This window comes from Carcharhinus amblyrhynchos, chromosome 35, assembly GCF_965287045.1.
Source record: "Carcharhinus amblyrhynchos chromosome 35, sCarAmb.v2.hapA, whole genome shotgun sequence".
NCBI lineage: Eukaryota > Metazoa > Chordata > Chondrichthyes > Carcharhiniformes > Carcharhinidae > Carcharhinus > Carcharhinus amblyrhynchos.
In genome coordinates, this window is record NC_137358.1 from 1,154,502 (window position 1) to 1,175,273 (window position 20,772).

At 47.1% G+C, this 20,772-nt stretch overlaps 2 protein-coding genes across 2 annotated transcripts in view; one reads left to right on the forward strand and one right to left on the reverse strand.

Moving 5' to 3' along the window:
• LOC145361701 (cilia- and flagella-associated protein 184-like) overlaps positions 1-9,742 on the forward strand; it is a 29,758-nt gene extending 20,016 nt beyond the window's left edge. Inside the window, exons 9-12 of the mRNA XM_080217617.1 lie at positions 1,427-1,620; positions 3,794-4,006; positions 7,787-7,924; positions 9,362-9,742. Of these exons, the coding sequence (XP_080073743.1) occupies positions 1,427-1,620; positions 3,794-4,006; positions 7,787-7,924; positions 9,362-9,616 (800 nt within the window). The 3' untranslated portion in view covers positions 9,617-9,742. The remainder of the gene's footprint in view (positions 1-1,426; positions 1,621-3,793; positions 4,007-7,786; positions 7,925-9,361) is intronic.
• Positions 9,743-11,367: 1,625 nt separating this feature from the next.
• Positions 11,368-14,784, reverse strand: LOC145361702 (retinal cone rhodopsin-sensitive cGMP 3',5'-cyclic phosphodiesterase subunit gamma-like). Its single transcript, XM_080217618.1, has 4 exons — positions 14,646-14,784; positions 13,582-13,758; positions 12,128-12,168; positions 11,368-11,810 (listed from the first exon to the last, which is right to left on the reverse strand). Exons 2-4 carry the CDS (start codon positions 13,707-13,709, stop codon positions 11,734-11,736), a joined length of 246 nt encoding a protein of 81 aa, XP_080073744.1. The 5' UTR covers positions 13,710-13,758; positions 14,646-14,784; the 3' UTR covers positions 11,368-11,733.
• Between the last annotated feature and the right edge of the window lie 5,988 nt (positions 14,785-20,772).

The following is a 20,772-nucleotide window of genomic DNA, read 5'->3' on the forward strand; positions in this document are numbered from 1 at the left end:
ATCTCTATCTCCCCAGGTGCTGCTGGTCCTGATCTCTATTTCCCCAGATGCTGCTAATCCTGATCTCTATTTCCCCAGATGCTGCTAATCCTGATCTCTATCTCCCCAGATGCTGCTAATCCTGATCTCTATCTCCCCAGGTGCTGCTAATCCTGATCTCTGTCTCCCCAGATGCTGCTAATCCTGATCTCTATCTCCCCAGATGCTGCTAACCCTGATCTCTATCTCCCCAGATGCTGCTAATCCTGATCTCTATCTCCCCAGGTGCTGCTGGTCCTGATCTCTATCTCCCCAGATGCTGCTAATCCAGATCTCTATCTCCCCAGATGCTGCTAACCCTGATCTCTATCTCCCCAGATGCTGCTAATCCTGATCCCTATCTCCCCAGATGCTGCTAATCCTGATCTCTATCACCCCAGATGCTGCTAATCCTGATCCCTATCTCCCCAGATGCTGCTAATCCTGATCTCTATCACCCCAGATGCTGCTAATCCTGATCTCTATCTCTCCAGATGCTGCTAATCCTGATCTCTATTTCCCCAGATGCTGCTAATCCTGATCTCTATTTCCCCAGATGCTGTTAATCCTGATCTCTATTTCCCCGAATGCTGTTAATCCTGATCTCTATTTCCCCAGATGCTGCTAATCCTGATCTCTATTTCCCCAGATGCTGCTAATCCTGATCTCTATCTCCCCAGGTGCTGCTAATCCTGATCTCTGTCTCCCCAGATGCTGCTAATCCTGATCTCTATCTCCCCAGATGCTGCTAACCCTGATCTCTATCTCCCCAGATGCTGCTAATCCTGATCTCTATCTCCCCAGGTGCTGCTGGTCCTGATCTCTATCTCCCCAGACGCTGCTAATCCAAATCTCTATCTCCCCAGATGCTGCTAACCCTGATCTCTATCTCCCCAGATGCTGCTAATCCTGATCCCTATCTCCCCAGATGCTGCTAATCCTGATCTCTATCACCCCAGATGCTGCTAATCCTGATCCCTATCTCCCCAGATGCTGCTAATCCTGATCTCTATCTCTCCAGATGCTGCTAATCCTGATCTCTATTTCCCCAGATGCTGCTAATCCTGATCTCTATTTCCCCAGATGCTGTTAATCCTGATCTCTATTTCCCCAGATGCTGCTAATCCTGATCTCTATTTCCCCAGATGCTGTTAATCCTGATCTCTATTTCCCCAGATGCTGTTAATCCTGATCTCTATCACCCCAGATGCTGCTAATCCTGATCTCTATTTCCCCAGATGCTGCTGGCCCTGATCTTTATCTCCCCAGATGCTGCTAATCCTGATCTCTATTTCCAGCGCTTTCTGTTTTTATTTCCAATCTCCGTGGGGTTGGTGGGGACGGTGTGACTGGAGTAAAGAGAAACTGGGATTGATGTCGCTAACTGAAGTCTGTTTGTTTGACACAGACTCTCTGGCTAAGTTACAGGCCAAGTATAGGGAGGAGGTCGAATTATACCAGGAACAGATCGCTGATCTCACAACTGAGTGTGAGGAGAAGCAGCAGTTGACAGAATATGCATGGAGGATGTTTATGTCGAGGAAGAAAGCCGTGGCAAAGACTGTAATAAGCAAACGGCCAGGGAGACACGCAGCACTACTGGTAGGTGACCAATACTGGGAATGATTGAGGATGTATAAAAAATTAAAAGGGTAGTTAAAGAGAGCGTTGGTCCTCGAGGGAGTGAGAATGAGGAGTTAATAGTCGATAACAATGAAAATGCGGAGGGAATGAACAAATATTTTGCTTCTGTCTTCACTACAGAGAATGCAATAAATGTTTCAGTTATAGGGCAGCACAGTAGCAAGCACTGCTGTCTCACAGTGCCAGGGACCTGATTTCGATTCCCGGCTTGGGTCATTGTGTTTGTGTGGAGTTTGCACATCCTCCCTGTGTCTGCGTGAGTTTCCTCCGGGTGCTCCAGTTTCCTCCCACAGTCCAAAGACGTGCAAGTTTGGTGGATTGGCCATGGAAAATTGCCCCTTAGTGTCAGGGGCACTAGCTAGGATAAATGCGTGAGGTTATGGGGCTAGGGCGTGGGTGGGATTGTGGTCAGTGCAGACTCGATGAGCCGAATGACTGCTTCCTGCACTGTAAGATTCTATGAAATGACTCTATGAAGTTATAAATTAGGAACTGGAGGGAGAGAGAAACTTGATGAAATTACCATCACCAGGGAAGCAGTACTGAGCAAACTGATGGAGCTGCAGCTGACAAGTCTCTGGGTCCAAATGGACTTCACCCTAGAATATTAAAAGTGTGTGGCTAATGAGGCAGTAGTTGGTGTTAAATTTCCAAAATTCCCTAGGTTCTGGAAAGTAGGAAATGTGACCCCTTCACAAGACAGAAGGGAGATTCAAAACATCTGGGGAAGGTTAGAATTGATCATTTAATTGGTTATAACTGGGCAGTTAGAAAAATTCGAGATAATCCGGAGAGGTCAGTACGGTTCTGTGAAAGAGAATTATGTTAAATCAATTTACTAGAGTTCTTTGAAGAAATAACATGTGACTTGGATAAAGGGGAACCTGTAGATAGTTGGCAGAATGTAATATATGTGGAAGGGTGTGAGAAGAGGCCTCAATCTTCTATAATTTAGATAATTAATTGAGATGAGGTGGGGTGCAGGCATGATAGATAAATTTGCAGACAACACTAAGATATGTAGGGAAGCGTGCCATGTAAAGATAAAAGTTTGTAGACAGGTATAGATAGGTTGAGTGAGTGGGCAAAAATCAGGCAGTTGGAGTATAATGTGGGAATCCCTAATCAACTTCTTTCAAGGCCCCTCAGATATTTTTCTCCATACAAAGCTCCGTGTAAATGAAAATTGCATTTGGTCCCCAATGTGTCTCTTTCAAATTGAGTTCCATTCTTGCTGATCTTTAAAATCAGCGTTTGAACTTGAATACAGTGAGTGGGTAGGAGCAAAAGAGGAAAGTTCTGAGACTGTAGCAGTATAGGGAAGTTGGAGAAAGGATTCAGATGGAGACACAGAGGTTGGAGGGAACAGGAGAGAGAACACGAGTTTCTTTGAAGCCTTTCAGCAGTAACAAAGATGCTGGAAGATTCTTCCTGGTAAACGGCCAGGAATCTGATTCCATACATTGCCAGCAAGGAAACTATTTTTCAAACAGAACAGAATTAAAACTTTTTGGGAGCCAAGCCTGATCTGGATGGGTGTTCCTGTGAGGGGCAGCAGATTGTGGAAGCTCCCTTTTAGATCTTAGATAGATATGAACTTTATAGAGAGTGAGTGAACTGTTATTGATTCAAGACATAATGAGCTGAAACACTGTGGTTTGGGAAGCCCCCAAGAGCCAATTTTACAATCTCAAACCGGAGTTGCAGACTTACCAGAAGCTTTTCCAATTACCTTCCTATCTGGGTCACTTGTAACCAACATGGAGTCTGGCGGAGTGACAGGTCCCAGACTCTTGCCCTCAATCTCAATCTTATCGGGGAATTTCAAACTGTACAACATTTAACATGTTAGTCTTTCGATCTCCAAATCGAATTGGGTTCTCAATGATAGGAATCCTTATTTGTTTGTTAATGTTATGTTTAATAAGTGAGAAATATTACTGCTGAGGTATGAGACACTTCTACTGTGGACATCCATTGTCAGAATTGATAAACCCCAGCTCAGAAAATGTCTGGCTGAGATATGGAGTAACGTTTCAGTTCTTCCCCAGCAATATTCATTCACCTTAACTCAGGAAATGTAACTGGAAACATGACTGGTTTGTGTGTGTGTGTGTATGTGTGTGTGTAGGAGCTGGAACGCATTCAGAATGTTGAAGAGCAGAAAGAGAAGGAAATGAGGCAGATTCGATTTCTGACTATCAAAATGAAGAATAAACTGAAGTTTTATGAACATCAGCTCAAGGCGAAGGAGGAGCTAGCGGGTGGACTAAACCTGATCGATTATGAGCAGCTGAAAATCGAGAATCAATCTTACAGTGAGAAGATTGAGGAACGCAGTGAGGTACAGGGGGAGAATGATCGCTCCTGTCCATCGAGGGCTGGATGGACCACTTTGTTTACTCTGTGAAAATGGGGAGTAATAAATTGGTTAGAGAGCGAGGGACATTTTCCTGGGCTTTGTAACGCTGCCATCTAGATCTCAGATAGTGTCTCCCAGTTTGAATTGTCAGCTGACCTCAGCCTGACCTTTGGGTTGGAGAGAGTTTAAAAAATCAGTTTCGACTTATAATCACTGCCCATCGATACATAAGAACATAAGAAATAGGAGCAGGAGTAGGTCATCTAGCCCCTTCGAGCCTGCTCCGCCATTCAATAAGATCATGGCTGATCTAAAGTGGATCAGTTCCACTTTCCCGCTCTCTCCCCATAACCCTTAATTCCCTTGCCTACCAAAAACCTATCTACCCGTGACTTAAATATATTCAGCGAGGTAGCCTCCACCACTTCAACGGGCAGAGAATTCCAGCGATTCACCACCCTTTGAGTAAAGAAGTTCCTCCTCAACTCTAATCTAAACTACGCCCCCCCCCTTATCTTGAGCTGTGCCCTCTCGTCCTGCTGTCCTTTCTGAGTGGGAAGAATCTCTCTACCTCTACCCTATCTATCCCTTTCATTATCTTATACGTCTCTATAAGATCCCCCCTCATCCTTCTAAACTCCAACGAGTACAGACCCAGTCTCTTTAGTCTCTCTTCATAGTCCAACCCCCTCATCTCCGGTATCAGCCTAGTGAACCTCCTCTGCACTCCCTCCAAGGCCAATATGTCCTTGCGTAAGTGCGGCGACCAAAACTACACACAGTACTCCAGCTGCGGCCTCACCAGTGCCCTGTACAGTTGCAGCAAGACCTCCCTACTTTTATATTCTATCCCCTTCGTTATAAAGGCCAGCATCCCATTCACCTTCTTGATCACCTGCTGCACCTGCAGACTGGGATTTTGCGACTCTTGCACAAGGACCCCCAGGTCCCTCTGCACCGTAGCATGCTGCAGCTTTTCACCCTTTAAATTGTAATCCCTCCTACTATTATTTCTGCCAAAGTGGATAACCTCACACTTGCTAACATTATACTCCATCTGCCAGGTCCTCACCCACTCGCTCAGCCTATCCAGATCCCTCTGCAGACTTTCCACACCCTCTGCACAATTTGCTTTTCCACTCATCTTTGTGTCATCAGCAAATTTCGTTTCCCTACACTCAGCCCCCTCCTCCAGATCATCTATATAAATGATAAATAGCTGAGGCCCCAGCACCGATCCCTGGGGCACTCCACTAGTCACCAACCACCAATCAGAATAGCACCCATTGATATCAACTCTCTGCCTCCTATTAGACCACCAATCCTCTATCCACGCTAACACCTTACCCCCAACTCCATGCACCCTAACCTTCTGAAGCAACCTTTTGTGCGGCACCTTATCAAACGCCTTCTGAAAATCGAGAAACACCACATCCACTGGTTCCCCTCTGTCTACTGCACTAGTCACATCCTCATAGAAATCCAATAAATTTGTCAAACACGACTCCCCCTTAATGAATCCGTGCTGCGTCTGCTCCATCAAACCATTCTTTTCTAGGTGAAAAGAAAACCATTCTTTTCTTGGTGATACCTCTGTCCCCTGCCCATTGATATGCTCTTCCACACATCAATACTGAACCCTGCCCATCGATACTGAACCCTGCCCATCGATACTGACCCCTGCCCAATGATACTGCCCTCTGCCCCTCAATACTGACCCCTGCCCATCGATACTGACTCCCCCCATCAATACTGACCCCTGCCCATTGATACTGACCCCCCCCATCAATACTGACCCCTGCCCATCGATACTGCCCTCTGCCCATCAATACTGACCCCCCCCATCGATACTGACCCCCCCCATCAATACTGATCCCTGCCCAACGATACTGCCCTCTGCCCCTCAATACTGACCCCTGCCCATCGATACTGACCCCCCCATCAATACTGACCCCTGCCCATTGATACTGACCCCCCCATCAGTACTGACCCCTGCCCATCGATACTGCCCCCGCCCATCGATACTGCCCCTGCCCATCGATATTGCCCCTCATCCATCGATACTGATCCCCCCTGCCCATCGATACTGTCACCTGCCCATCAATACTAACCCCCCTGCCCTTCGACACTGACCCCCCCTGCCCATCGATACTGACCCCCCCGCCCATCGATACTGACCCCCCCTGCCCATCGATACTGACACCCCCCGCCCATTGATACTGACCCCCCCTGCCCATCGATACTGACCCCCCCTGCCCATCGATACTGACCCCCCCTGCCCATCGATACTGACCCCCCCGCCCATCGATACTGACCCCCCTGCCCATCGATACTGACCCCCCCGCCCATTGATACTGACCCCCCCTGCCCATCGATACTGATCCCCCCCGCCCATCGATACTGCCACCTGACCATCAATACTGACCCCTAGATATTGGATTCATAGGGAAATGTTTCTTTAGCCCTGTTCCCTTTCTCTGTTGTATAGTCCCCCCATCATACCCCCATCCCATTGGTACAGCCCCCAGCACACTATGGTGCTGAGATACCCGGTGGCCAGTGCCTGGGTGTCCGGTGGGTTCTGCCCAGCCATGCCTCTGGTGTTTAGGCCCACGTGCTCTTCTCCAGGATCTGTGCCAGCCACAGGGAGGGCAGGAGAATCACCCCGTACTGCCTGTTTCTCACTATTCCAACAAGATGATGGTGAGAACACCATTCTCCATTTCCAGTGGGACTGTATCCCAGCCTGAGAAGCAGAAGGGGAAATTAAAGGTGGATTTTATTTCCAGCACCGGGTTGTTTTGGGAATATCTGCTAGACTTGCATCATGTCAGATAAATGCAGCAGCTGGTGTACAGGCCAGCTCCTGTAGCATGGGAAACAGCTGCAGTGAGCAAGGCCCAATATCCCCTGAGAGGATGGGACCAGCATGTGAACATTATAAACCTGCACACAGCCCCACCTAAAGTCCAATGGAGCTGAAACCTGGGATGGGGGGGAGGGAACCTATAGCATTGCATACATGACCTGATTTTGAGTCTCTGGTTTTATCCATCACATGGGAACCAGGTTAGACCTGTTTTCAGACTGTATTTAACTAGTGCAGCCTTCACCTCGAGCAGTCTGGTCCTCCATGTGTAAAGACAGAAATCAAAGCACCCACTGAGTACCCTGAGGTATAATTCCACAGCAATCTGGATCTGGTTGCCCTGCAGTTTCAGGTTTTTACTGTTTGCGAGTTATCGCTGACAGTCACACACTGTGCTCTCAGCTGAAGAGACTCTTGGGGAGATTGGAGCTTTTGAACCTACTTTCCCCCACACACCCCAGTACATACACTCTGCACAGGGTCACCTTCCACCCCCGCTCAGCACTGTACATACAGTGTCCCTGTGGCTCCACTCTGTGCCACTGCCCCAGTGCCATCATTGTCCCTGTACTCCCAGCCCCGATATAGATCAATAGGACTGATCTCAGTGGACAGGAATAAGGCAGCATTCCTGTTACTGGTGCTAACCGTGCCTTTCTGTGGATAAAGCTCTGTTCTACCACCTGGCGAACCCCCATGAGAGCCAGTCCCTTCCCTAGAACTAAAGGAAAAAGGTGAAAGATGCAAAATGGAATGAGACTGGAAAAGATCTGGGTGTGAGGAGGAGTTCAAAACTGGAACGTCACATTAGGAGATAAATATTTGATCTAGATTTGATTTTAAATGGAATATCAGAACAATGCAGATGTTCTGATCTGATGTTGGTTTTACAGGAAGTCACAAAAATGCGAAAGAAGGTAGCAGTTACCATCGGGATGATGACCCACATTAAGGAGAAGCTGGAGTACGTGGAGGCAGAGAACATGGAGAAAAAAAACCAGCTCATGGACCTCGAGGCTATTGTGGCACAGGTATCCGGGTGGGCGGGCCAGGGACAGGCGTCTCGAGGGTGAGAGTGAGGATTCTGGGGATAGGGGGAGGGTGGGAGAGGAGTGTCGGTGAGTAGGTGGAGTGTAGGTACCAGAGCTGACTGTAGTTACAGTGTGGTGGGGGTCCAGTGCAGACACTGGAGGGACAGGGAGAACAATGGCACTGGGGCAGTGGCACAGACTGGGGCCAGGGGGTGCAGATACTGGGGTGTGCGGGGGAATGTAGGTACTGGGGAAGTAGGTTCAAAAGCTCCAATCTCCCCAAGAGTCTCTTCAGCTGAGAGCACAGTGTGTGATTGTCAGCGATAACTCGCAGACAGTAAAAACCTGAACCTTCAGGGCGACCAGATCCAGACTGCGTTTTTCTTGATGTTGGAAGTGAGATGGATAATGGAATCCTGATGAGTAGGATACAGCCAGCACTGAGATCAAATACTGCGCTGGTAAACAGTCTGTAGCTTTCATCTTCTGCTGCTAAAATTTAGTGTATAGAATTATGAGGGGCATAGATCGGATGAACACATGTAGTCTTTTTCCCAGGGAGGGAGAATTAAAAATTAGAGGGCGTAGATTTGAGGTGAGAGGGGAAAAATTTAAAAGGGACCTGAGAGGCAACTTCTTCACGCAGAGGGTGGTGTGTGTATGGAGTGAGCTGCCAGAGAAAGTGATCAGGCAGGTTCAATAGTAACATTTAAAAAGCTTTTGGATAAGTACATGGATGGGAAAGGATTCGAGGGATGTGGGCCAAATGTGAACAATTGGGACTAGCTGGGAGGACACCATGGTCAGCATGGACCAGAGGGGCCGAAGGGTCTGTTTCTGTGCTGTGTGGCTCTCTAACTCTGCAGTCAGAATAGATAACACTGTCCACTGCAGGGAAATAGCCAGCATCCAACATTCTGTCCAGTGGCTACAACCTGGCTCAATATTAAATGATGTGGAGATACCGGCGGTGGACTGGGGTAAACTTCTCTGATCAGAACTTTCCACACGCCTGACGGAGGAACAGCGTTTCCAAAAGCTTGTGGGTTTACTATCAAATAAACATTAACAGACAGCCAACATGGGGATTAGGGTTCACATGCCTTGTTTTAATATCCGTCTGAACATTGTGCTGAAGAGAGTGGATATTAGCCTAAAGACAGAGAATTCTCCCTCAGTGTACCCAAACAGGCACCAGAGTGAGGGGTTATCACAGTGACTGCATTGCAGTGTTAATGTAAGCCTTACTTGTAACACTAATAAGAAAACTTTAAGAAGTGCAGTCGCTGTTGTGATGTGGGGAACATTCTGAGCAGGCTTGAGGCAGAATCTGACCCAGCAGATTAGGGCAAGATCTTATTTTCTTTTTATATTCTCACGTTGATTTTTGGTTTAATGATGTGTCCGTCACCAGCCTTAAATTTGTGGTTGTTATAGAAACGGGAAATCCTGACCAAAACCAAGCAAGCGCGGGACAGAGTGCGGACAGCAAACTACAAGCTGAAGGAGAGGTGCGGCCTGCTGTGTAACAAGGTGCTGCTCCGAGACTTTGAGGAGAATGTGGACACCAGTGACCGGCTGCGTCAGAGGCTGGAGGTATTAAAACGGCGACATGCTGATCTTACACTTGACTCCTACGGGATCAAGAAGAAGATTGAGTGGGTGAAGATGGGACAGTTACAAGCTCAGTAACAGCCACTTCAGCGAGTGCTTCCACTTTAATCTGTTATGATAAATATTATATCAGCTGGCATCTGTGTGTTTAATCTTGTTGGAATAGTGAGAAACAGGCAGTACGGGGGTGATTCTCCTGCCCTCCCTGCAGCTGGCACAGGTCCTGGGAAGAGCACGTGGGCCTAAACACCAAAGGCCATTGAAACCCCCGGGTCAGGGGGCATGGCTGGGCAGAACCCACCGGACACCCAGGCAGTGGCCACTGGGTATCTCAGCACCACAGTGTGCTGGGGGCTGTACCAATGGGATGGGGCTATGATGGGGGGTCAATGCAGGGCAGGGGTCATGTTGGGGGTCATTATAGGACGGCATTTGGGGAAGGTCAGGCAGGGGGGCCCCAATGCCAGCAACCCGTGTTGGGGAGGGGTTGGGGTTGGGGGAACATGCTGCCAATTGAGATGGGAGGAGTCCCAATGTCTGTGGAGGAGCGGGGCGGTGGGGGGATCACCGTTGCATGGAGAGATCGGAGCAACTTTGCCAAAGGTGCCTGAGCACTTTGAAGCAGCCCCCCGCAACCTCCCCGTACTGGCACAGAAGTCCCAGGTGTCCAAAAATGTGACAGTGTGGGGGACGGTTGGGATATCTCCCCTTCCCACTCCCGCCTGAGAGACCAGCACAGAGTGTACACACACACACACACACACACACACACACACACACACACACACACACACACACACACACACACACACACACACACCACCCCCTGCCCGAGAGATCGGCGCTGATCACCATTATTTCTCGCCACTCTGACATTGTTTTTGGGAGAATTTCTCCCTGGGGTCTGTGTCAATGTGTGGACAAGGCAAACATAGCTACAGTTCAGCAGCTTCCTGACAATCTCAACATTCTGATCTTAGGCAAAGCCACAAACACTGGGAATAAATCCAGCATATAGTTTTCTAACTATAGGAATACAGGAGTTGGGACACCTTATTGAAATTGTACAAGACATTGATAAGGCCACATTTTGAATACTGTGTACAGTTCTGGTCACCCTGTTATAGAAAGGATATTATTAAAAAGAGCGCAGAAAAGATTTACTAGGATGCTACCGGGACTTGATGGATTGAGTTATAAGGAGAGGCTGTATAGACTGGGACTTTTTTCCCTGGAGCGTAGGAGGCTGAGGGGTGATCTTATAGAGGTCTATAAAATGATGAGGGGCACAGATCAGCTAGATAGTCAATATCTTTTTCCAAAGGTAGGGGAGTCTAAAACTAGAGGGCAAAGGTTTAATGTGAGAGGGGAGAGATACAAAAGTGTCCAGAGGGGCAATTTTTTCACACAGAGGGTGGTGAGTGTCTGGAACAAGCTGCCAGAGGTAGTGGTAGAGGTGGGTACAATTTTGTCCTTTAAAAAGCATTTAGACAGTTACATGGGTAAGATGGGTATAGAGGGATATGGGCCAAATGCGGGCAATTGGGACTAGCTAAGGGGTTTAAGAAAAAGGACGGCATGGACAAGTTGGGCCGAAGGGCCTGTTTCCATGCTGTAAACCTCTATGACTCTGTGACCCAATTATTATCCAGTCCAGCAGACATGAGTAAACATGAATGTGATTCTCAGAATATTCCTAGTTTGAATAAATCACATAACCAATTAAATCATATAATCTGAGGGGTAAGTTAAAGGGGCAGTTCCTTATCGGGTTACTGCCTGAACCTAGGAAGAGATCAGAAATGAAACACATCAAACCAAAAGTCTTGAGATATTGATGTAGATTTTAATTCAGCTATGATAACGAAATCAGTTCAGTGACGGGACCAATTACCTCCTGTTTGATCCAGAGAGTTTTACAGATCACATCGAAATAATGATGCAAAGATTAAAGTTCTGTTCTAGTTAAAAGTAGAACTTTACCAAATAACTGGATGCCACAGAAACACATTTAGATTCTAAACTACACACTGCTCCTCATAATCCCTGTGTGGAAGCTGACAGCTACACTCAGCCCGCTGGGATTGAACAGTAATGATGACATATTGCACACAATGGTTTCTAGTAGTAACCCAGCATACTCTGCTTCACAGCTGCAGCATACACCGCTAACTCCTGGTTAACCTCTCCCCGTATCAGACAATACCGTACTGGGCCAGCTCGTGCAGCTCCAAGTGGCTAAATGCCTCCCAAGGACAGATCACAGTGATATCTGTAAGAGACACAGAGACACTTGAATATTCAAGATTGTTTCTGAGATGTGTTTTCTTCTTGTGCATTTCCTGCACCCTTGAACATGTTTGACACGTTCTGCACAGCATTGAAGGCTACACACCAAGTGCTGGAAAACGGAATTCAAATAGAGGCTTGATGGCCTGCACAGACACGATGGGCTAAGGGGCCTCTTTGTGCAGTAAAACTCGATGACCCCATTCTGTGCTCCCTCGACCTAAAGTTAGACAGCAAGTGTGTGTTTAGATTAAAGGTCAGTGCTTTGGAGTGAGTGGTTGTGAATGATTCCAGACGTACCTGTGCCGAGACCCTCCATTCCCGGGATATCATCTCCAAACCTGCAGCAGATTGAGAATGAATCAGTGTCTAAAACTTACAAACCAGCAAAGTTCAGATCAATAAATAAAAGCAAATTACTGCGGATGCTGGAATCTGAAACCAAAATAGAAAATGCTGGAAAATCTCAGCAGGTCTGGCAGCATCTGTAAGGAGAGAAAAGAGTTGAAGTTTTCAGTCCAGACGACCCTTGGCCAAAGCTCTGACAAAGGGTCATCCAGACTCAAAACGTCAGCTCTCTTCTCCCCTTACAGTCGCTGCCAGACCTGCTGAAATTTTCCAGCATTTTCTCTTTGGTTTCAAAGTTCAGATCAATCCAACTGTATCATTACATTTTAAAAGATTCTTATTTTCATCAGGCATGAAGACTAATCTGTTTCTCCAAAGTTATCGGATGATGCTGCCTTGTCAGTTCAGTGGAGTTCACATCTCAGTTAAAATAGCAGCAAGATAATGTCATGGCCTAATCCTGCAGATTAATGAGTCTATTAATCATTATTACCTCAAAACAGATGGCCTCTAAATTGGACACAGGTTGCTGTATTGATGGTAAACCCGTCACCATCTGCCCCAGTTTGAAGGAGAGAGTGTGGGAAAACTGGCTAATGTTCTGGCACTGTCCAAATTCCTCACAATGTTGTTTTATTGCTGAGACTAATTCAGTTTAGAAATCCAGTCTGTCACAGTTTGAAGCATCGCTATTAGAATTGGCCTATAAACATTCTGTCACCACAGTGACAATATTTGCGAGCGGCACAGTGGTTAGCACTGCTGCCTCACAGCGCCAGGGACCCAGCTTCAATTTCGGCCTCAGGTCACTGTCTGTGTGGAGTTGGTGCATTCTCCCCATCTCTGCATGGGTTTCCTCTGATTTCCTCCCACACTCCAAAGATGTGCGGGTTAGGTTGATTGGCCCTGCTAAATTGCCCCTAGTGTCAGGGGGATTAGCAGGGTAAATGTGTGGGGACATGGGAACAGGGCCTGGGGGGATTGTTGTCGGTGCAGCCTCGATGGGCCGAATGGCCTCCTTCTGTAGTGTAGGGATTCTATGATTTTACTACTCTTCAGTTAAGTAAATCTGTTAGTGACTGCGCAACACTAACTTCTGAATAATGCAGTATGTAAAGGAACACACTCATCAACTTAGAGTCCAACTTTCTAGAAATACTAAAATTTAACACAACAATTTTAAAACACTGCAAACATGGGCAAAGATAAAGGGATAGTTGAACTGGCCGAGTTTCTGCAATTTGTGGCCTCTCTTCTGTTGGTAAAGGAGGTGTGTTCCATCTAAAAACTCACTGATAATCACCACCAAACACATCTCAGCTTCTAAACCTGCGTCAGCCACATGGAAAGAAATCTCAGGTATAGGCATTGTATTCCTCAGGGCTCAATCAATAAATGGTTCATACCCTTTCACTCCAGCCTTTGGAGGCTTACTCTTGAACTGTCGAGTTGCTCTTTGTTTGAACTTTGGTGGTGCCTTTCTCGGAGAGATGGGACCTCTGGATGTGTTGGTTGGTGGAGTGATTGCACTCATCTCCACAGAATGGTCTTACTGAGCTGGTAAAAACTAAACCGGGATCGCACTGAAAGACAAATGATCACAGTTACAGCAGAAGACGGTCGATTTCCCAGATTGAAGAGGAGGAATTGTCTGACAAATCTTTGAGTCGTTGTCAGCAACAACAACAATTCTAACAACAACCCCAACACATACACACACATTCCAACAACAACAACTCCAACAACAACCCCAACATATACACACACTCCAACAACAACTCCAACACGTACACACCCTCCAACAACAACTCCAACAACAACCCAACACACACTCCAACAACAACTCCAGCAACAACCTCAACACACACTCCAACAGCAACAACTCCAACAACAACCCCAACACACACACACTCCAACAACAACCCCAACACATATATACACACACTCCAACAACAACTCCAACAACAACCCCAACACACACCAACAACTCCAACAGCAACCTCAACACACATTCCAACAGCAACAACAACTCCAACAACAACCCCAACACATATACACACTCCAACAACAACGCCAACACACACCAATGATAACTCCAACAACAACAACCCCAACACCAATAACAGAACGAGTCCAACAACAACCCCAACAGACACTCCAACAACAATCCCAACACACATTCCAACAACTCCAACAACAACCCTAACACACACTCCAACAACAACACCAACAACAACAATTCCAACACACACTCCACCGACAACTCCAACAACAGTTCCAACACATACCCTAACAATCTCAACACACAGTCAAACAACAACAACCCCAACACAATCCACCAGAAACATTCTCTCCAAAGACTGCAAGATTTGTGGCTCTGTCTCCAAGCTGTAAGTATTTGAAATTTGCAGATTCCCGCTCGATGAGTGACTCTGACATTGGGAACTAAATGGAAATATATTTTACTTACAGCAGGATGAGGCTGAAGATGATCCTCCAGTATCTCAGTCTGGTGTTTGATGCTGCAAGAATTCCCGATGTTGTTCCATCTCCCTTTAATCCTCTTCAAATTAATCTGCTTTAACATTCTGTCAGTCAGTCCGTCTCACACTCTCCTCCCCTTTTGATTCCTGTTTGGTTGCATTCTGATCTTGGCCATGTTTAAAGAATCATTTTGGTTATTTTTCCGCTGGATTTTGTGGTTCATGTTAAACTCTGAGCTGTTCCCCTCACTCTGGGAGTGAATCAGTCGGTGCAGTCTCAGTGTGTGATGGGGAACATCCAGTCTACATGTACTCAGGAATTACTTTGTGCTCAGAGATTATTTTATTCTGTGCTTTGCTGCAAGATGTTTAGATTTTTATTCACTGGGATACAGGATCAGAATCTTGTAAAGGTGAAGTGATCCGCTAATTAAATCCCTGAACTTGTCCCAATGTTTGATTTGAAACCAGCAGCTGCCACTTGTGAGTTTGGAATGAGGGGCATGATCTTGTGGGTTGTGAAAAAGTGCACTTTCCCAGTGGCTGATCAGGAAGGGGACCCACTCATCCACTGATACTGTGAAAAAGATCAGATGTCCCTCACAACAGGGTGACACACCGATGGGTGTGAAACTATTGTATATTGTGGGTATCACGCTGCTCTGACACTGTAACACATTTCAAAGTTTATTTATTAGTGCCACAAGCTTACATTAACGCTGCAATGAAGTTACTGTGAAAATCCCCCCTAGTCACCACACTCCTGCTCGGGTACACTGAGGGAGAATTTAGCATGGCCAGTCCACCTAACCTGCACATCTTTGGACTGTGGGAGGAAATTGGAGCACCCGGAGGAAACCCACGCAGACACGGGGAGAACATGCAGACTCTATACAGACAATGATCCAAGATGGGAATTGAACCCGGGTCCCTGGCGCTGTGAGGCAGCAATGCTAACGCACTGTGCCACCATGCCGCCCTCAGGAATTGTTGAGGATGAGGCTCAATATCAACATTCACCACCACAGCCAGTGGCACACAAGGGTCCAACACTGATAGTGTAACAGTGTGACACGAGTGTCTGTGACATTGATGAGTGTAATGTTGCAATGATTGGGCAACACGGTGGCACAGTGGTTAACACTGCTGCTTCACAGCTCCAGGGACCCGGGTTTGATTCCCGGCTCGTGTCACTGTTTGTGTGGAGTTTGCACATTCTCCTCGTATCTGCGTGGGTTTCCTCCGGGTGCTCTGGTTTCCTCCAACCGTCCAAAGATGTGCGGATTGATTGGCCATACTAAAAATGCCCCTTTAGTGCCCTGAGATAGGTAGGAAATTAGGGATTAGTGGGTAAATGTGTAAGGATATGGGTGTAGGGCCTGAGTGGGATTGTAGTCAGTGCAGACTCGATGGGCTGAATGGCCTCTTTCTGCACTGTAGGGTTTCTATGATTCTGTGATTCCTATTCAAGGTGAAGGCGATTGGTGATAAAACACACAAGGTTTGTGCATTAACACACACAGTGAAATATCACTTGTTGTTGTGGCTTTGTAACTATCCTGTGCGTTGTGCTATATTGATTTGTCAGAATGGGATTACTGTCGTGCTGATGTTATCTCTGTTAGTCCGTTTACAGGGGATTATTGCTGTGGTGATAATTTTGTTGGATTAGTGAGATGGATTTGCTGCTAATTGGATCAGGATGCTGAGGAAACGACTGATGCAAGAAACAGAAAATCTCCAGCAGATCAAACGATGGCTGAGAGTCACCCACAGAGAGAGAGAGAGTGGAAGGGGTGGGGTGTGAGCAAGGCACTCTGACTCTGAAACATTTTGTCCAGAGACAGAAACAGAGACACTGACAGAGACACAGATAGAGACACATACAGACACAGAGATACAGACAATGACATAGACAGAGACACAGATAGAGACAGAGACACAGACATTTTGATTTGGATTTGATTTACTATTGCCACATGTATTAGCATACAGTGAAAAGTATTGTTTCTTGTTCTCCATACAAAGACAAAGACACAGACAATGATACAGACAGATACACTAACAGAAACACAAACAGAGACATAGACAGACACAGAGGCACAATCATACAGACAATGATACAGACAGAGACAGAGACACAGACAGAGACATTAACTGTGTATCGTATAACCTTTGAGATGGGTGGCATGGTGCCACAGTGGTCAGCGCTGCTGTCTCACAACTCCAGGGACTTGGATTCGATTCCCGGCTCGGGTCGCATAAGAACATAAGAAATATGAGCAGCCTGTGTCACTGTCTGTGTGGAGTTTGCATATTCTCCCCGTGTCTGCGTGGGTTTCCTCCGGGTGCTCTGGTTTCCTCTCACAGTCCAAAGATGTGCAGGTTATGTTGACTGGCCATGCTAAATTGCCACTTAGTGTCACGGGGATGTGTATGCTAGAGGGATTAGTGGGGTAACAGGGATAGGGCCTGGGTGGAATAGTTGTTGGTGCAGACTTGATGGGCCAAATGGCCTCCTTTTTACTGCAGGGATTCTATTATTTTTTCTTTAGGCTCGCATGAATTTTTTTTCTCCTTTTAACCATTGCCAGCTCTCTGTCTTTATGTGGTTGCTATGTTTCCATTCTCACTTCCTGTTGTTTATTTTTAAATCTTGTCCATGCGTGAGAGATCTCAGTCATGGGAAAGCAAAAGTTCTCAATTGCAGAGGTTGTCTGCCTTGTCCCCTGGGCTGCTGTCACCTGTTCTAACACCTGTCTCACTGTCTATGTTTGTCTGACTGAGTGGAAAGATTCCTTGGGATATTAAAGTCACTGTATAAATGGAAGTCTGGTTTGTCTCTCTCTCTCTCTGTGCAGAGATTCTGCCTAATCAGCATTTTCACATTTTCTGTTTTTATTTCCCAGTTGAGATAATCGGATTCTCTTTGGCACAGCTTGTCTGGGAGGAAGTTTGAACTGAGAGTTCCTGCAGTGCCGACAGATTCTCCTAGAGATCAGGTTTACTGTTCTGGAATCACTCTTTGATGTCAGAGGTAACTTTAGCAATATGAACCTGGCAGAGTTGGATAGAGGAGGTATCAAATCCACCGCAGATTTAATCCAGGCCAACAGGTCAGGCAACATGTGAGGGGCCATCACTCCACATCAAACATGACTGACCAGGAGTCTCTCCCGTTCTTCCCACCAGCCATTGGCGTGTGTCAAGGATGTTGCAAATTGACAATCAACCTGTTTGACTCTGTTGTAAAGACACCTTCCTTGGCCTGGGTGTAAGACTCGGACCTGGAGCTTCTGGCTCAGAGACAGGGGGCTAACTCACCGTGCCACATGACCTCTTCCGCTATAGTGTACCAGTTATTTATTACAGCGTTCAAGATTATCACATAATATGTGGCTCTCCAACAACATCAGCTCAGCTGTAGAGCTGCCCCTCAACTTGTCCACTGTATCATTGGCCCCAATCTGTACCAGTGAAAGATGGAAGAAAACAGCAAATGTATCATATAATTGGATGGATTCACCAGTGCTGATGTATAAAGTTGCGAACATCATATGAGGAAGCGCTACAGAGGATGATGGAGGGACAACTGAGGCTGGCCGGGCACAGTCTTCATCTCTTGGATTTACACCCTGCCCAGGTGGCACTGGAATGGACACAGTCAGTCGGAGGATGATAGGGCATGCGGGTACCGCAGATAATAAAGAAAGTGAATGGAATGTTGGCATTTATAGCTAATATAAAGGTAAGGAAGGATTGTTGCAACTATACAAGGCATTGGTGAGGCTGCACCTGGAGTATTGTGCACAGTTTTGATCCCCATATTTGAAGAAAGATGTAATGGCATTGGAGGCAGTTCAGAGGAGGTTCACTAGATTGATTCCAGAGATGAGGGGTTTGTCGTATGAAGAAAAATTGAACAGTTTAGGTGAATACTGTCTGGAATTTAGAAGAATGAGGGGAGATCAAACTGAGGTTTTCAAGATGATAAAAGGTCTGGATAAAGTTGATGTGGAGCGAATGCTTCCTCTTGTGGGACATTCTGGGAAGGAAGTTCTTGGGATAAGGGGCAGCAAATTTAAAACAGATTTGAGGAGAAACTACTTCTTCCAAAGGGTTGTGCGTCTGTGGAATTCGCTATCCCAAAGTGCGGTGGGTGCTGGGACAGTAAATTTAAGGAGGAGTTAGACAGATTTTTAATTGGGAATAAGTTGAAGGGTTATGGGGAGAAGGCAGGAAAAAGGGGATGAAGAGCATATCAGCCATGATCGAATGGTGGAGGAGACTCGATGGGCTGAATGGTCTAATTCTGCTCCAATATCTTATGAACTTATGACCTAAGGGCTGAAGTTGAACCTCCAAGAGCAGGACCCCTAGACTGGCTAAATCTAAGGGTCAGGGACAAAAGGGGGCTGCTGGGAGGAGGAAGGGGGGTGGGGAGCAGAGGCCTCAGCCTCTTAATCTGCATAACAGGTTTGAGGTTCTTGCTTCCACTCTGGAAGAGGACGAGGCAGGTGAGGTTGGTGAGCAAACTGCACACGGTACAGTGATGCAGCAGGACATAGGCAAAGAGAAAGGGAAAAGGAACGTAGTAGTGATTGGGGATAGTGGGGTGAAGGGTATTGACACTGTCCTTTGTCGCAATGACAAAGTGCACAGAAGGGTGTGTTGTCTGCCTGGTGCTCGGGTACAGGATGTCGCAGCTGGGCTGCAGAGGAACCTGGAATGGGAGGGTGAGAATCCGGTCGTTGTGGTACATGTGGGTGCCGGCAACGTAAGCAAAATGCAGACTGAGGATCTGGGGAGGGAGTATGAGAAGCTGGGAATGGAATTAAAAAGTAGAACCGACAAGGTGGTTATCTCTGGGCTACTGCCTGAACCGAGTGCAGACGGGCGTAGGGTTGACAGGATAAAGGAAGTGAATGGGTGGCTCAGGGATTGGTGTGGGAGGAATGGGTTCGAATTTATGGGGCATTGGCACCAGTATTGGGGTAGGTGGGACTTGTTCGGGCGGGATGGGGTTGGTCTGAACCGTGCTGGGACCAGAGTGCTGGTGAATCGAGTAAAGAGGACTGTAGACAGGGCTTTAAACTAATTGGGGGGGGGAGGGTGCGAGGGTAGGTGACGTTACGAGGTCTAAAGTTAGGGATAGGGTACAGGTAAGGGAAGAGGCCGAGGATGTCCCAATTGGTGGCGTTACGGCAAATAGGGTCCAGGTGAAGGCTGGGATGAAAGCGCTTTATCTGAATGCACGAAGCATTCAGAATAAAGTGGATGAGCTGGTGGCGCAGATCGACACAAATGGATACGATCTGGTGGCCATTACAGAGACGTGGCTGCAAGGTGACAGGGACTGGGAGCTGAATGTCCAAGGGTATCAAGTGTTTAGGAAGGATAGGCAGGAGGAAAGAGGGGGTGGCGTAGCTCTGCTGATTAAGGATAGTATCAAGGTGGTAGCAAGGGATGATATCGGAGCCAAAGAGCAGAAAGTGGAATCGTTGTGGGTGGAGATTAGGAACAGCAAAGGGAGGAAGACGCTGGTGGGTGTCGTCTGTAGGCCCCCAAATAATGATCTGGAGGTGGGGCGGGCTGTTAACGCGCAAATAAGCGCGGCGTGCAGGAATGGGACGGCCGTAGTTATGGGGGATTTTAATCTGCATATTGATTGGTCGACCCATGTTGGACGAGGTGGGCTCGAGGAGGAGTTCTTGGAATGCTGCCGGGATAATTTCCTTGAACAGTGTGTGTTGGAGCCGACGAGGGAGCGAGCTATCTTGGATCTGGTGCTATGTAATGAGGTGGGTAGAATTAGGGACCTTGCGGTGAAGGATCCTCTTGGAGAGAGTGATCATTGTATGGTGGAGTTTCTGTTGCAGATGGAGGAGGAGAAAGTGGGTTCCCGGACACGCGTCCTTTGTTTGAATAGAGGGGAGTATGGTAGGATGAGAGAAGAATTGGCGAATGTGGACTGGGGGAGCGTGTTGGAAGGTAGGTCTGCTGAGGAGCAGTGGAGGATCTTTAAGGAGATCTTTCTTGGTGCTCAGCAGAAATTTATTCCGATGGTTAAAAAGGACAGTAGGAGGAGAGGTAATAAGCCGTGGATAACGAAGG

Coding starts and splice junctions, on each gene's coding strand:
- LOC145361702 (XM_080217618.1), bottom strand. CDS start 13,709: ATGAGTGCAATCACTCCACCAACCAACACATCCAGAGGTCCCATCTCT. Junction 12,169..13,581: donor CCAAAGGCTGGAGTGAAAGG/GTATGAACCATT, acceptor AATCTGCTGCAG/GTTTGGAGATGATATCCCGG. Junction 11,811..12,127: donor AATGGAGGGTCTCGGCACAG/GTACGTCTGGAA, acceptor TGTCTCTTACAG/ATATCACTGTGATCTGTCCT.